Source organism: Triturus cristatus, chromosome 10 (assembly GCF_964204655.1).
Source record: "Triturus cristatus chromosome 10, aTriCri1.1, whole genome shotgun sequence".
Lineage (NCBI taxonomy): Eukaryota > Metazoa > Chordata > Amphibia > Caudata > Salamandridae > Triturus > Triturus cristatus.
In genome coordinates, this window is record NC_140593.1 from 273,378,555 (window position 1) to 273,396,023 (window position 17,469).

At 43.5% G+C, this 17,469-nt stretch overlaps 1 protein-coding gene across 2 annotated transcripts in view; it reads left to right on the forward strand.

The window, feature by feature from the left end:
- PEX1 (peroxisomal biogenesis factor 1) overlaps positions 1–17,469 on the forward strand; it is an 831,513-nt gene that overhangs the window by 326,489 nt on the left and 487,555 nt on the right. For both annotated transcript variants that reach the window (XM_085631051.1, XM_085631052.1), the window contains exon 11: positions 6,019–6,115. In XM_085631051.1, coding sequence (XP_085487177.1) covers positions 6,019–6,115 — 97 coding nt within the window. The remainder of the gene's footprint in view (positions 1–6,018; positions 6,116–17,469) is intronic.

Here is a 17,469-nt window from a genome sequence, read left to right on the forward strand (position 1 = left end):
TGATTGCAAAAAAGATGCCTCATAAAACAGTCTTTTTATATAGTAAGAACTTCTGTCTGAAATAGACGACTTGACTCCCTTTTTCAACTTTCTTATAGTTCTAATCTTTCAAAATCTTTTCAGGAAACATCATTCATGCCAAAAAAGTGAACCCTATAAGAAGCATGCAATCTAGAAACTTCATTATGACCGGTAACTTGGCATTGACCAAAAGCCGGTCCTCTTCTGCATTCTTCTGCCTAGTTAGAATTGAGGGTGAGGCAGTGCTCCCGATGATGAAACCCCTGCCTGACCTGGTAAATGATTTGGGTCGACCACCTAATTTAGGGGACTGTGAGGAGCTGTCACTAATTTTCTTGAAGCCACTTCTGTGCAAGACCCCATATAAACCAGGAAAAATCTTCTTAGAAAGCCTCTTAAATGGCTTTGATCTTGGTAAAGGGTAAGAGCGAGGTTTAGGGAAAGAGTAAGGTGGAGGGTAAAGCAGTGGGCATGCATGCATTTGTGTTATCCCTGGCATCCTTTCATTACATAGACCACTTTCTGCCCACACGAAATTGAATCCGCAGGTGTAAGACATTGCTCCTTCGGAGCTATTCTTCTCCACAGCGTTCCTGCTTCGACTCCTCAGCAGCATCTTTTTAGGTCTCACCTGCGACAGTGCATGCACTTCATGCGCTCTTGCTTGCAAGAGATTGTATACAAGGGACTTATAACCTGCCCATTGCTTACCTTTCATTGGCGTTATCATTCTCATCTCCTGCCCTCTAATTGGGCAGCGCATGCCGCTTCCACATCCTCTTAATTCCTCGGAAGCATGGACCAAGTACAGATTTTTTTATCTTGATTAGGGTCCTTCCGCTGCTGGCATCTGTGATTGAGGTACTATTTTTCTTTTTTTCTCCTTCCCATCGTATTGCTTCTTTCTTTATTTTTTTCTTCCCATCATGTTGACTTGTGTTGTTTCTTGCCTCCCACCACACCTTTTCCATGGAGCTTCTTCCCTCCCATCCCCTCTTGTCTGCGTTGCTTCTTCCCTCCCACCCAGTCCTATTTTCCGTGTTACTTTTTCACATATAATACCCAACCACCAATTGTCCATATTAACACTTCTCTTCCACCCCCTCAGTCCGTATTGCCTCTTTCCTCCTACCCTCTCAATTTCCGTTTGCTTATTCCCTGTCACATCCCACCCACGCGTTCTCTGTGGTTCTCCCAATCACCTGCCATAAGAATAAAAATGCAGTGATGCGGGCAGTGCTGACTACGTCATAGTAGTTTTTTTAACCTTTCAGTGTCATAGGGTTTTTTTTTGCTTTGCTCCATTTATATTTCCTTGTACACATTGCCCGCATTTTTGCATACAAAATATACTTTGATTCTACGTGATTTTTACTTCCTGTCGCTGTGTGGAGTTTTGTTTTCTGCCCTGTACAGTCCTCTGATGCTCTTTTTCCTAGGTCATTTTGGTGCCAGTGGCATAACAAAGGCCCCTGCCGCCCCTGCAGTGCGGGAGGGACCCCGAGCTCAAGGGAGCCCCGTTGCATGGTACCCTGGCCCGAGAGCTCCTGAGTGAGTCTGAAGGGGGTGTCCCTCCTGCAAGGGGGCCCCCTCAAGTTTCGTAATGAGGTTCATCAGCTCCCGGGTCTACAGCTTGGACCCCCTTTGTGTGCCTGTCTCAGATAGCTCCATCGCAATATTGTCCAGTCTTCTAGCTGAGTGAGTCTTCACCTGCAGAAACCAGAATTGACAATGGAGGTGACCTATGTAAGAGCTATTGACTTTGCCATTGTCTTATAGCCATGTTGCAGAGCTGCGTGGCTGTTGTGCAGCAGGGCTAAATTTTATTTTAAAAAGCACCAGGAAACTTTAGGAAGTTTGATGGGGACAAGCAGCATCATGAAAATGGTGAATCTTCAGTGAAAGGGATTGGATCCAATGAGCAATCTTGCTGGACCTGGTTCATATGGCCTACCTTAATTGCAACGCTTACGTGTGACAGTAGTCTACGGATGACTAATTGGAATAATGTCAATATTCAGTCCACTCCAAAAGCTCTCTCTTTCCACAGACAAACCCTCCAGTTCTCAGGCAACCCTAATGAAGATATATCTAGCTTTAATAGCTGGGTTATCAATGCCTTAGATAAAGTGGCCCCTACCAGATCTGTGACCTCCTCCAGGATTAGACCGTCAGCCCCTTGGTTCACTCCAGAACTATGGGCAGAGAAAAGTGTATGTACAAAACTGGAGCACACCTGGAGACACTCATATGGCCCTGAGGACAAGTGCTCTTGCAGAACAGCGCTAAAAAAGTTCCAAAGACTTAAGCTAAACATTATGCAAGACTACTTTACTCACAAGATAAAATTGGCCAACAATTCAGCTAAAGCATTATTTAAAATTGTTCGCTGTTTCACCAAACCTGCGGCTCTTGATCGTACAGTGATTCCCTCCCCTTCCTTCTGCGCTGGTCTATCAAACTTTTTTCAAGACAAGATCCAATCTATCTATTCCACTTTCCCGTCCAACACGTCTCTGCTTGAGCAAAATGCTATCCCTGACTACCATGAGACGTGGTCCGAATTGCACCCTCTGCCTCTTGATGTGTCCCTCAAGAAACTGTATGAATGTAAATCTGGTTCTCTGAGTGATCCCTGCCCGGCTCAAATTTATAAACTTCTGGCCCTTTGTCTGCCCCCTTGAACCAGACTTGGAATTCTTCTCTGAGGTCAGATATCTACCCAGCAGAGTGGAAACAAGCTTTCTTACTGCCTATTCTCAAGAAGCCGGATTCCGACCCTGCAAAATATAAAAACTTTAGACCTATCTCTCTTCTGCCGGCAAAAATCCTTGAACAGGTAGTCCAGAATAAACTCTCTGAATTTATGGAATCAAACAATCGGTTCCATGACTCCCAATCCGGCTTTAGAGCTGGATACAGCATGGAGACCGCACTCCTGGAAGTTGCAGGGAGCGTTTGAGAGACCACAGACCAGGGCAACGCAGCAATGTTAGTGTTGCTTGACCTGTCTGCTGCTTTCGAAACCGTGGGCAATCCAATTCTACTGGAAAGACTTAAACATCTGGGAGTTAGGGGTACAGCTCTGTCCTGGCTCCGGTCCTTCTTGGAGAACCGTTCTCAACAAGTTTTTTGAGCCCCTTTGTCTGTGGAGTCCCCCAGGGATTGGCATTGAGCCCTCTCCTTTTTAATGTATACCTCTCCCCACGTGCAACCTTGGTTGAGACTCTCGGAGTGAAAGTAATCTCCTACGCAGATGACACCCAGCTGATGTTCTGTTTTAAGGAACAATCAGAGGTTGCTCTTGCCAACTTTAGACGGTGCCTGTTTAACATCTCAGCTTGGATAACCCAAAATTGCCTAAAGTTGAATTCGGATAAAACCGAGGTGCTCTTTTTCTATCAACCAGTCCCACCACCTTCTAAGCTTTGGTGGCCCCCAGAACTGAATCCCCCACAGAAGCCAGTTGACTCAGTGAGATACCTGGGGTTCAAATTCGACAATGCACTTTCCTGCAGGACCCAGATTAACCAAGTCCTCTCCTCCTGCTTCTGGAAATTGAGAGCGTTGAGGAAATTCCTTCACTTCCTCCCGTTGGACTGCAGGAGGACATTAGTCCATTCTTTGGTCACATCTTGTCAGGACTACGCAAACAGTCTCTATTTAGGACTTCCAGCAGTTCTGATCCGCAGACCACAATTGGTTCAAAACGCTGCGGCCAGACTGATCTGTAAGGTGCCTTCTCATCCCTATTTGAGGAGGCTGCACTGGCTGCCGGTGTGTAGGAGAATTGAATTCAAGGCACTTACCCTGGCTTACAGAGCCATAAGGGGTCAGGGCCCAGCATATCTGAGACTTAAACTGCAAAGGTACCAACACAACCGGACCCTGCGTTCAAACCACTTGTAATTGCTCAGCACTCCCCACTTTCGTAAAGCCAGGATAGACGGCAGAGCTTTTGCGGTAGAACCACGAAGCTCTGGAACGCCATGCCTTTTCCTCTCTGTATGACGGGTCCAGAATCAGCATTCAGGAGAACTTTAAAAACCTGGCTTTTCAACTGTACCTAGGTTTCTTGTGCCTCTGTGTGAATCAGCTGCCTCAGCGCTGGGAGGTAGCCGCGAGATATACACATTTCTAAAATAAAGCCTTCTATTGGAATCAAATGCAAATTCTGGATCTAGGAAATTTACAAACTGCAGCCTAGTTCTTGGGCAAAATACTGCTGTGAATAGTTATTTGCCGTAATTATGATCTTTTCCATTTAAAGAGGGTGGTCTATTGGAGAATTAAATATATAATGCTGGCGGTCTTTTCTAATACCTGTCGCAGCTGGCTTCCTGTGAGAGAAAGGGACCATTTCCCTTCCACAAGCATCCTTTTATTAATTAAGAGGTTGCACATAAAAACATGAGACCAAAGCACACCATGCCCAACTCAATTTATACATTCCATACATTTAAGCTTCACAGTCTCAGATCTGCTGTCCGTGTGCGCTCAAGAATAATTTTGTCTTCCAAAAAGCCAGAACGTCCCATCCCTTCTAAATTAAACATGTTTTGCAGTGTTACATGGTGGAGTCTGTTTTACCATTTTTTTTTTATAGTTTAAGGTCCAATAAATTAACTTATTGACTGTCACATTATTTTGGGAAAATTATGGAACAGTGAGATAACCTCTCTTGTTAATTAACACAGAAGCAAGAAGTAAAGTCGCACAATAAACAGTATAAAGCACTGTTGTTCTGAAATAAAGCAAACCGTGTGGATGCAGATCCCCTGATGCACTGAACATCAGCTGCAGTCAGTAATGCCATAGCGGTAGAGGTCACTCGTAGGTAACAGTAAACCTGGCACTGAGAGGGCATTTCGAGTACTCTGTCTTAGTCCGTTCGTGAATGTTGCAATACTCTTACAATGCTAAGAAGTATACAAAATAATTCATAACCAGCCTTCCACATCCCATCACCTGGCAACCTTTTGTCTTGTAGTTTCCGTCTCTTGCCTCTCCCCCCGCTAGAGATGCTGTCTTCCCTTGTTTCAGAACCGTTGTGATGCTAACTGTTGAAAGTTAATGGGGTTTGGGTTATGTTGAGGAACCTCATGCCTGCCAGATTTCCCAGCAACTTGTGATTGAGAAGCACCTTGAGAACTACAAAAAACTGGCCCTGGTGTAATAATACAAATTTATAAACAAGGATGAGTAACTCACACTCCTACTAGTTGGCAAATGGCTGTTCAATTTGCAGTGCGACCTATGTACTAACAGGTTATATCGCAAATTGTTCACTCAAAGGGGGTCGTGAAACAACCTACCTAATGGATATTAATTGAGCATCTGGCAGTCAGTGACCTCTTGTGGTTGGCTGTGAATATGTGGAGGGCAGCAGCCTGCAATGGACAGCAGACCATGATCCTTGCATTTACATTCTCAAGCGGGGAAACGTTTTTTCGAAGTAGCCCATGTCATTAAAGGAGCAGGTGCTGCTTTTAAAACAAATGTCCTCTTTGGGAAGACATGGCGGGAAGGGAATTGTCCTCTGGACCAATGTCTGCTTCTTTCCAGCCCACCTGCCATCATACCCAAAGGGAAAGATGTCCCTGTACCTGTTACCTAGGGTCGAACACTAATGAATGCAATCGAGGTCACAAAACACTGATGTGTTCCTTTGTGACTCGTAAATAGGAAGCCGACGCATCCTCGTATTTACAGTTTGAAAAGCGTCGCAAAATCCCTTTTACGAGTCTGAAAGGTACTTTTGTACACTAAAAAAGCTTTTTTTCACTTTTAGACCCTAAGATTTGGCAAGCCACAGGGTTTGCAACACCTAAAGAGCTTTCTAGTTCAGACCCTTTGTGTTTTATGAATGAGGAAGGTATTATGGTTTCTGTGCTCTAGCCTAATGTGAAGCACTGAAGTGTCTAAAAACATCAGCTGTCAGAATTTTATTTTTGTGTTTTACAAAATATATGTTCCATTAAAGGCTTCGTCTTGTAGGGCAGTGGAAAATCAACATTATCGAAGGCACTTTGCAAAGAAGCGTTTGATAACCTTGAGGCCCATGTTGAAGAAATTGATTGCAAATCATTGAAAGGTAAGAACTCCTACTACAATGATCACCTCTTGTATTGACCTAGACCATATTTATGACCTGTATGACTCTTTTGCAAAGCTTTGGAGTGACCGTATGAGATATTGCATGAATGTAATTAATAACTTTTTTCTCCTGTTACTTTTACAAGGGCTAATTTAGATTTTTCAATAAAAGTCAAGGAGTGTCACATTTGTGCATGTTCAATTTGTTAAACTACAAGCCGTGCTGATTTCCCATATTATCTAAAAGAAATGCGAATGGCATGATTCTAAAGTTCATTTGATAATCTTTAATATTTTTCGTATGTACATGACCTCTTGCCAAATTTAGGACTGTGTCAAATATATGATTTACCTCAATATTCAAATTAACGCCATCTGCTTAACCGGTATTAAGGTCTTAATGTATCTGCCATATCATTATTTTCCTCATCCAGTGTCATTAAAGGATGTCTTATTCATCAATTCCTTCACAGTTCATAAGAAGTCTATCAAAGATTATCTAAATAATTTGATAATTGTGTCCCCCTTGCCCTTATTTTTAAATAATGTGAACTGATGCTTGTCGAGCTGGGCAGGCTGTATTAACTGGTGAATTGCGCTGGTGTGGACGATATGCATGCCCATTTGCAGCTTCTGATTGTCCTGTTTCTACTGGATTTTAAGTGTGTATTTTCTTTGTGTATATCTGAACTCCTCATTCACGGCAGTGGCAGATCACCTCCCAGCAATTCTTTTCCACTGTAGTTAGTACACATTAAGGCATATCTGATGTAACATTCGTCTGCTATTCATTTTTTGGTAAATCCCTGATATGATTGCAGAATCCTGAGTGTACTTCAGATGATATGTCTGTGTTTGAGGCTGCGTCCTGTGAATGCTCCACCAGCGCATCCCACATTATCATATATGTCCATAGATCCATTTCATGTTGCCTTCCCAGTTAAGGACCCGTGGATTATTGTTAATTCACTTTGTAGCCTGTTAGCAAGGACCTTTGCAAGGTTTAATATGGGCATTCTCATTAGGAATGTTAACCTGTACTTTCTGCATTGCTGAATTGTTGATCATAATCTAATTACTTTTGGAATTTGTCTTTTACGTTGTTTGCATTTATAGTCCGATTACGTGGTTTACACTGAATTAGATATATTTCACTTCTACAGATTTAATTTTATATTTCATCCTTTTTATTGCTTTAGTCGACACATGACAAAAGCAACAGGAAACCTTTGCCAAAACCCAGTAAATCTTAAAACACCCATTAGACTTTTAGGGCAAACACAAATTACTTTAAGTTAATTAATAACCGGGCATAAGCCCACCTCAACATGAGGGAACAGGGTGAATGGATGGATTGTTAGAAAGGGAAAATCATTTATTTTCATCTTTGGTTTGACCCACCCATCCTTCACGGATATCAAACAAGCATTTGCAATGCAACAGGTCTCGCATTTGCAAGAATTAGAGCTATTGGCGTTGTAAAAGACAATGTCTTTTACCCATGTGTTAAGGAGTGGAATGGATGTATGTGGTGTGGAGTGGAATTATGTGGGTTGGATTGGAATTGTTTGTTGTGTAATTGTGTGGCGTGGAATTGTGTGTTGTGGAGTGGAGTTATGTGGCATGTTCTGCTGTGGAATTATCTGGATAGTAGTTACATGCTATTGAGCGTACTGCAATTATGTAGTGTGGCATTGTGTGTAAAGGAGTTAATTATGTACAATGGTAATGTGTGTTGTGGAGTGGCATGTAGTCGAGTTGAAATATGATGTGTGCTGTTAAATTTTGTGGCATGATGTGAAATTTTGTGGTGTGGATTGGAGGTATATGGTGTGTTTTGATGAGTAGTGGTGTTGAATTATGTGGTTTAGTGTGGAATTATGTGGTGTAGCATGGAAATGTGTGGCACTGAATTGTGTGGCATGGAACTGTGTGGCCTTGTGGAGAATTATGCTGATTAGAATTATGTGGCATGGTGTGCTACATTAGTCTGTCATTTTGTAGACTGTCACATGCAATAGTTCGCTGCTATTCACTAATCTAAGAAAGACATTACACAACTTAATTAAGAACGAACACATTACAAGTATCTAAGTGTTCTGCATTCAGTGCAGAACATCTGCTAAAAGCAGAAAACGCCACTACAGCGTTAAAAGCCAAAAGACTGCACAAACAATAATATCACAAAAAAGTGTGCCGCGTTTGAGTATCTGTCAATATTAAAGGAAAAATATGCATCATTGGAAACATGGAAAAGCCCCTCATCAGTTAAAATGAAACTCGTTTTAATTGCGGCTGGACTGGTGCCTCACAACAGTATGCAAAATCTGTAAGTAATTAATTCCCTTTATGGAATCAATGATCTTGTTAGCAAATGCAGGAGATTGTTACCAGGTTTAACAAAAATTTTACAGAACACGTTTCGCAGGAGATATTATTATAACTAATAAACAGGTTTTCCAAAGTAATGAGCTGAGAACCAAGGAACCTGATTGTTAAGGCTGCAATGGAAGGAAGCTTTGGTTAGGAAATATAATAGTCTTGTCTTTGGACAGACATTGTTGACCGGATAAGTCACTTTAAAATACCAATGGGAAGTCAGAATCAAATAAACATGAACTCCATGCGACATCAACCCCACACCACAAAATTGCAGTTGGTCCCTTATAAGACTTTTGCTTTCCTATGTGGGTGAGCGGGATTGCCCTCTTGTGGACATCTCTCTCAACGGGCAGAAATAAACATACCTACAAACCGTAAAGAAGGAGACATACCAATGTTAGACTCGAGGAAGAGGATGTGGTGCAGCAGCCAGAGCTGCTGACTCTTGAGCTGGGGATTCGAGTTCGATCTTGGCGTCGTCGCAACATCCTGTGACTCTGGGCAAATCACTGCATTCCCTCGAACCCATGGACAACATAAGCCGCGCTATATAAATCCATAAATGTAATGTCCTTAATTTATTTTCAATGTAATTGGCAGGCTTGTCCTCATCCTGTCTCCAGTAGCCTTTGAACCAAAGGTCTGTAGAAGAGTTTAAATATTTCCACGTTTAAGGTGGAATGCGTGAGAAAGCAATATGGGTGTACATTTATTTATAGGCCATCGATGTCAAAAAAGGAAAGATCCACAATTTCAAAACATTAACACATGCCAACCTTGTACTCATTTCCCTAAACAGTACGCGAAAGAACAGTAGTGAAGCAGACGTTACTTTCTTCTAAATTTAAGTGTTGCCCGTGTCAAAGAAGTACCGAAATATTTCAGTTTTCTGCATGTCTCAAAGTAAGTATATTAACCAAAGTATACATGATTTCCATATTTGAACAAGTCAACATTTATAAAAACAACTTTTTTACAAGACGTTGCAGGAATGTTTGGAGGTTGGCAGCCATGTCGTGCACAACAAAAGAAAGGCGCGGCTGCTAAACTTAAAAAAAAAAAAGAACACGGAGTGCTACAGCTGCAACACTTAGAGAACGCGGGGCTGTGGGGGGTAACATTGTGGTCTGTGATGTGGCATAATGTAGCGCGGCATGAGCAGTGCTCGTAAAATCTGCTCCTAAAGAAATAACCTAAAAAAATAATAACAAATGCACTAATTAAAATATGTAGGTTGGCAGCCGCGTCATGCACAACAAAGGGAAGGCACGGCGGCCAAACTTAAAGAACAAGCTCCGGGAGGCCTTCGCGCAGTCTGCAGATTAAGGCGCTTACTGCGAAAGCATGATAGTCATCCCGGCTTCAACTTTCACTGTGCAACCACAAAAGGAACAAGCTTTAAGAATTAATCACGCGGAACCTCCTGAGAGAGCCCCATGATTGATTTGAAGGGAGGAGGGAGGGACAGCAGAGAGAGTGGGGTGGAGGAGCTGGGAAAAGACACGAGAGGGAGAACAAAACATGCCTCGAGCTCTTGTCTTTATGGGGCCATGTGTTTAAACACATGGCCCCATAAAGATAAGAAATCGCTTCCGACAGAAGGAAAGCAGGCAAGCCAGTCCAAGTGGGCCGGCACAAAAAGCCAAAGGGAGGCAACATACATAGCTCATTTCCAATGGCTGGCCACCGTTTAGCATAAACGGTGACGCCAGCCAATGGAAATGAGTGGCGGGGCTTAAAGCCCTCTTCTGAAAATCCTCTCCTACAAAATCTCTCGCGGAGCAGGGCTCTGCCCTGCAACGCCACGCGAGACCTAAAAAAGCAGCATTCTACTTTCTACTATCAGGTGAATGTCCTTGCTGGTAGGATATCCCAGTTTAGAAGCAAAGCCTCTTGACTGGTATACTTCGCCTAAGCTGTTTCTAAATCTATCTTTTGGGGATGTATGCAGGCCCCCCTCTTCCCAAATCCTAAGTTTGATGGTGCTACAAGGATGCTTCTAACTCCATACCAATCAACTTCTTTTTAATGCCCCTGTTCTAATTTTTTTTGCATGGAGTAAATATAGTTTGGGAAAATCTGAATTTGATCACCTCCAAGTGATGCCCCACATCAGGCTGACGCTTCTTTCAAAGCACTCTGATGTTACAAAGGAGAGACCATCTTTGCCATAGCTGTACCTCTGGTTTCCTTGTTCCGTTTTGTACTCTTAACTTTCAGCCTGTAGACTCTCTGCACCTAACCTAGAGATAGAAGTCTGTGGAGAAATTTTCCTTCAGGAATCTCTGGATTACTGTAGTGGAGGTCTCAGCATCTCAATTCTGCGCTGGTCTCCTTAGAAGACAGATATTTATCACGCACACCCTGTTCTTTGAAGCCTCACTCAGTGATTCAGACTGGATCTGTGTTGGCACCACTCATTTGTGATGTTCGCTTCGTGTCTTATCTCCCTCATAAAGTGATGCCACGTATTACTCCCGAAGACCCACTCCTGTTGTGAGACCCTCTTTCTCACCCTCTATTTTAGTCATGGGCTTACCCATGTTCAGAAGTTTTCCATCAATGGAGATTACTTTGTTTTTTGCGTTGCCCTCAGTGGTACACTGTAGTTCTTTCAGCGCCACCACAATTTGAAACCCTGCAGATGCCTCACTCCACTGTTTGCTATGTTCTTGTTTTGGAATGTGCGATCTCTGTCACGCAGTGAATAAATAACACCTTCTCCCTCTTCTGGCCTCCGGTTTCCTTTGGAGGTGTCACCCTGGATTTTGAGAGCGCAAGCTCGCACCACCAGTAGAGCCATGATAAAGAGCAGACTGAGGGCTCTGTAACCAATGCAGCTAATCTCAACTCATGATGACAGCCATGTTCTGCGGGCTGTAGTTCCTGACCTGCTTAGCCTATGCCCAGAAGCACAGCAAGCAGACAAGTTAGGTTCCCATCACATTTAGGAAAAGGCCAGCGATCTGCATACAGATGTCTCCAGGAACTTAGTCCAAGCCTTACATAAGCTCAGAGCCACCTCCACCCACAGCTCTCGCTTAAGCAGGGCGGGTGGGGAGCCACCTATCTTTGTTTCTTCCCTTAGGATGTGGAAACAGCAGCCTTGGTGTTTAAGCAGTCGGATGCAAGGTCTGCTCCATGCTTCGTATACGCCTGCAGGGGATGCAGAAGGCAGAGCTTCGCTGGAACTCCAAGAGCACACATCCAGGCAGAATCTGGCTGGCTTCTTCCCCTGATTCATTTCAATAATCCCATTGCGTTCCAGTGCTAACACACCTGCTGTTCATCATTAGATTGCTGGGATACTTTATTTTCTGTTTTTTTGGCAGCGTCATATAAATGCATTATATGATTAGAGGCAAGTAATTCTTGGACGACTTGTCTCCCTTCTTGTGCCCAAGATAATGCAGTTCCGGTCACCTTGGTCAGAGAAAGACCAACTTCTTTGCACCAGTTATGACTGACCTTATGAGCTGATACCTCTTAGCAGGTTTCATATCCAAAACTTTCATGCAGGTTCTCTTCTCTATAAAAACATTATAAGAACCATATTCAAAATATCAAGTTGGCTCAAAAACAGCAATAATGAATGTTATCAAATACACTGAACACATTTCTTCAACTTTCACCCCCCCCCCCCAAATGAACATGATCATCCTCCTGCACCTAGCCATCCATCGACTTTCTGCACCTCACCGCTGCTTTGAAAACTGCGCAAACACTGTAACAGACATCATGACCATTTAAAAGTTGGAGGAAAAATACAACATCGCTGCACTTACGTATCCTTAGTGATTTTAAAATAGCCTTAATAAATAAGATAAAATTAATTTATAAAATTGACAAAGAAAAAATAAAGTGTATTGTGGTCTGGTCAGATTATCGGTCACAGTGACAAGTCAGAGCTGTTATCCCCGAGGAGTCAACTGTACCTGGGAAATTCAAAAGCTGCACCACTGAGCCAGCCCTGAGATCTCTTCCACCGAGATAGCGTCTTTGCAAAATCGCGTGCTAGCTCCTCGGTTATACAAACTGAGGTACTCCTTGATAGTGGCCTTGCTAGACTCCTTTTTTAGCCTCTGGGGGTAACAACAGACAATACTCTGCAAAGTGGGGCTTTAGCAATAGTTTATCCCCTTTTTTTTAAAGTGCAAGGTGCATCAAATAAATCGGGTAAGTTTAATGTATTAAGATCCTTTTTTACATAAACCAACGAGGGGATTGTTAACTCCTTGTCCATTTTCAAGCATTCTAAAAAATATATTTCTCGATTCAAACTAGCCTTAGTGTTGACCCACATACTGGTGGAGATTCCTTTTGTTTACGTTTAATTACAGTATCCCAAAAGCTCTTACTATTCTTGGCAATAGCCGCTCTTTCCAGGAACTCCCAGTCCCTCCTAAGTAAAGTTTTCTTTCTGGAATTCAAGGTGTTTTTATAGAACTTACGGGCCTCGCGTACCGCAATGTGGTCTTCCAGTATACTAGACAGCGCCTTCCTTAGTGTATGATTGGTTGCAGAACAATGGGTATCAAACCAGCACTGGGTCTGGTGCCTCTTTCTAATCTGCTGTAAAAGTAGTTGCCTGATATTCATATTAAGGGAATCGAAAAAGGACATTTTGTCTCCGCTGCGCATCAGACAAACAATTCAAGAAAGTCATAAGATGGGATTTTAACAACCTAGCAAAGGTGATCCCCTGGTCTTTCGGATGCCAAACTAGTCTTAATCCATCCCTAGTGTACTGTGCGATAGAGGTTGTGGCTTCAGGAGGGGTAGATTTGAGCCCTGGAAGGTGACCTACTGCGTACAAGGTATTAATGTCTTGATCCTGTCGCTAGTATGGCACTATACGAAAACCATAGTGAATAATTTCTTGTTGTAAATATATAATCAATATTGGAGGCCCTGCCATGCCTTCTATAAGAGGCCAAAGTTCCCACATATGGATTCAACAATTCAACAAGATCCACTAAATCATGCGCAGCAAGGAACCTACTAACTCCCCCCCCCCCCCCCCCCTGGTATCCGGTTTCATACAATAAGATTTCGAACTATCCATGTCCTGTGCCTAATATTTAAACCATAACTTAGCATTAAAGACCCCACAAAGGAGACCGTTTGGTTGCAACATACACTTGGCTCCTACGAGCTCAGATCCACAAGATAAGCAAATAAATGCTCATAATGGATGCATACTGGAATTACGAAATAATTATCATAAAAAGTAACTAAAAGCAAAAAGCACTGTTGCTATAATTAATAGACAGCGCCATAAACGCTGAACTTTCCGTATCCAAAACCGAAATTTCCACTTGCAGGTTCAAGCTTATCCACACCCATAGACCGCTTTTCGACCTGCCATTTAAGGAGGAAAAAGCCGGGCAAGAAATAGCATGCAAAACCCACGTAGGAAATACATGGAGTGTCACATGTTTCTTGTAAAGCCACAATATTATATTTTGCAACTAACTTACGCCAAACTGGATTAATAACATATTCTTATAAAACAGCAACAGTCCAGCTCAAAAGGGTGAAGGAACCACATAGGTTACTGTTCAAAGGGACATTCGACCCAACCCAATGATCCTGACTGACACTAGTCGTAGATTGGGTGGGGGATGAGCTAAAGTGCCCTCTTTCATTCCATCAGTAAGTCAGTCTACATTGGAAAGAGCATCATAATGATTTGATAGTGGTATTGAGCCCCCAAAAGGCACAATTCTCAAACTTCGACTCAACTAGGGGAGGGGCATTGAGAAAACAAGGAGGGCCCCTCTGGGTATTTTCATGTATGTCAATGGGTGTGGGGACTGGATGATGGCTTCCAGTGGGGTCACCTACATGGCTGGAGAGTGCAGTCCTTTCTCTGTGGCCTCTGAGGACTCCTCCCCCTCAATGCCAAGATGCCGTGCTCGAGCCTGCCCACGCAGACTCACAGACACCAGAGCTTCTAAGCAAGGAGAGGGAGCTGTAACCGCAAGCACATCTGCCGCCTTGAATATTGAATACCGGTGTGTTTAGGGAGACTCCGGTCTGGCTGACTCGATTCCTTGCTGCAGGTCCAAGAAAAGAGTCCCGCTATTGCCACTCTGCTCGCTCCGAGCTCCCGGCTCATAGTCACTGCGCCAGGCTCGTTCAGGATGTGGTAGGACAGCAGAGTAGTGCGGGTGGTCAGCCAATAACCCACAGTTGGGCTGCTGGAGCTGTGTAACGCAGAGACATGGCTCCTTGAGGTTTTTTTTTTAACATCGCATATTATATTGACTTAAGGTGTCACCCCTGCGCTTCAGCGCTTTAGGGACTCAATATAAGGCCTATAAAGAAAGCCAAGTGGAACCAAGCTTATGTTTCCCCTGCCATTTCCCACTCAGAGGGCCAAACAAAAGACTTTGAAGTAAAAAAAAAAAGGTGATCTACAGTTAATAATGACAGTCATTGGTCCCAGAGCCCCTATCGGGCATGAGGGTACAGTGGAGAACGAATTACCAGAAGAAAACACATCCACACCCTGACCTGGTTTGCAGTACCCTGTGAAATCTTCTGTCTGCTTCAGACTACTTGCTTCATTTTCTTACTAACCAATGTAGGGGAACCAGATGCATGATCTGAGAGTTGAGCAGTGGCTTCCGAAGTACAGCAGAACCGGATGTTATCTTACCGCCAGTTGCACCATTACCAGGCAAGCTCTTCCCCAAAGCCATAACAATGGAGTCTCCCAAATTGCCTTCAATATTAATAATAGGGGGCATTGTATCCAAATTCAGTGAGAGTCTACTTTCTGTAAGTGCGATTTCCATGCTTATTACCCCCATAGCCCTTTTTAGGGTACGGTCAATTAAAGTGCTTTTTGCCGGTGGGGTAGATGCCATTTGAATCCCTGTGTTTTGTTTTTCTTAACCGTTGCTGCCACATGATTAGTTAGCAACCAAGCTCCCCAATATGACACTATGTGGTCAACGGTCAAGGGTCAGCTTCAATTACAGAGCGAAAGACTGGCAGGCTAAAGAAAAAGAAAACCAACTTCAGATTCTGCCCCAAACATCTTCCAGGAGCTTGATGCAGGGGCCAAGTGGGATGGCCGGGCCCAGTCTCCGACGGACACAGGACGGGTCCACTCTTGGCCCAGGCACGTCACTCACTGCAGGAAACAACAAACCACTTTATGTGCGGGAGTGCCAACAAGCCCCTCCTCTCGGCGAAATGCTCCTTGGGACAATGAGTCCACTCCAGTTCCTGCAGCAAGAGTTCAAATATCCCGTTAGAGGCAAATAATTCTTGGATGACTTTTCTCCCTTCTTGTGTATGGGGTAAGGCATATCCAGCCACCTTGGACAGAGAATGACCAACTTCTTTGCACCAGTTATGATTGACCTTATGACTGATACCTCTTAACAGGTTTCATATCGAAAACCTTCATGCAAGTTCTGCCATATAAACCCTCCCTGTTTCTACTGGGTTCCAGGGAAGCAGCACCCTACAACGTTAGTTCTTGACCATAAAGATGCTAGAAAAGGTAGTGGTGTCCCAGACCTGGCACATTTGAATACCTAGCCCAAACCAACACTCTGACCATGATCACTCGCCTTGAATTGTCAGCACACTTTGCCACCATTGCCTACATCATCATCATCTTCGATAGTAAACAGTCATCAACTAACACTGCTGCCCTTCTTCTCAATGGACTTAGATTCTTCTTCTGTGATTGAGCACAGCACCTCATTGTATCCAATTCCATTCCAAGCCTCTAACCAGCACCTGTATGGCAGTCAAGTGTTGCCTCTCTCCTCCACTCTATTGAGAAAAAATATATATGTGATAGATACATATATTATCTACTGGCGGTCGCCAGTAGATAGTTCTAGTTAGGACCGAGTTCCCATAGGAAATCTGAAAATTCTATTTTGAATAACTTTGGCGCCGGTTGACTTATCTTCGTGAAATTTTCAAAACTAATGGGGCGCTCCGCTCAGCTCCTACCCTGAAAGTCTCGGGGTGATTCGTCAAGCGGGGGCTGAGAAAAAAGGGGGGTCCCAAAACGCGTTTTCCCCATGCATTTTCCCATAGGACCTTTAGTCGAAGGTACAGCCCGAACGGCTGAACAGAATTACTTGAAATTTAGCAAAGAGGTAGTCCTGTGGTCAGGCATGTGCCTTTTGCATATATGGTGTCAATCTGTTCAGTAGTTCCTGAGAAAAGTGCAGTTAAAAGTACATAGATATCTATATGTGCGCACGGTGCGCGCACCAAATGTCCGCGAGCGTAATTCTGATTGGTGGTTAGATGTCAGTCAACATTCCAATCGGTCGAAATCAGGAAGTGTCGGACGCCATTTTGTGTGTGACAGTGAAAAAGAAAGGTCGAGAACGTAAAAAGGGGGCAGGGTAGAGAGTTCCTGACCCCCTAGCCTTTGTCAGGGGGTCCCCAAAGGGTGAAAAAAACATTTTTCAAAAAATCGCGGGGTGCGCGCACCGTGAAAAACCCTTAAAAAAAACAAAACATTTTAAACTGTTTATAAGTTTATAGACGATATTAGCTATGCTGTTCAACTTTATCCAAATTAAAAAAAAAAGAGCTGAGCCATTCCATATTACAGGATACAGTCAATCTATAACTATATACATAGGTAGTTTATTGTAAAATAAATATATAAAAAATATAATAATACATGTAAATGTAAATGTACAGATATTTATATAGCGCAAATCACCAACCAGTCTCTAAGCGCTTGCTTAGGGAACCCGTCCTGGTATTCCCCTGTGAGATAACCCAGCAGGGCATCCACAAGGTGAAAGCCAGGCATCCCGCCGCGAGGGGCCATTGTGGAGATTAAGCAAGCTATTGCCCAGAGTCGCAGAGTGTGAACCCATGAATCGAGTATGCACTGGAGCGAGAATTATCGAGTCCATGGACAATTTATGGACTCAAGACCCAGCCGAGCCGGGAAATGAACCCTGGTCCCGGGCT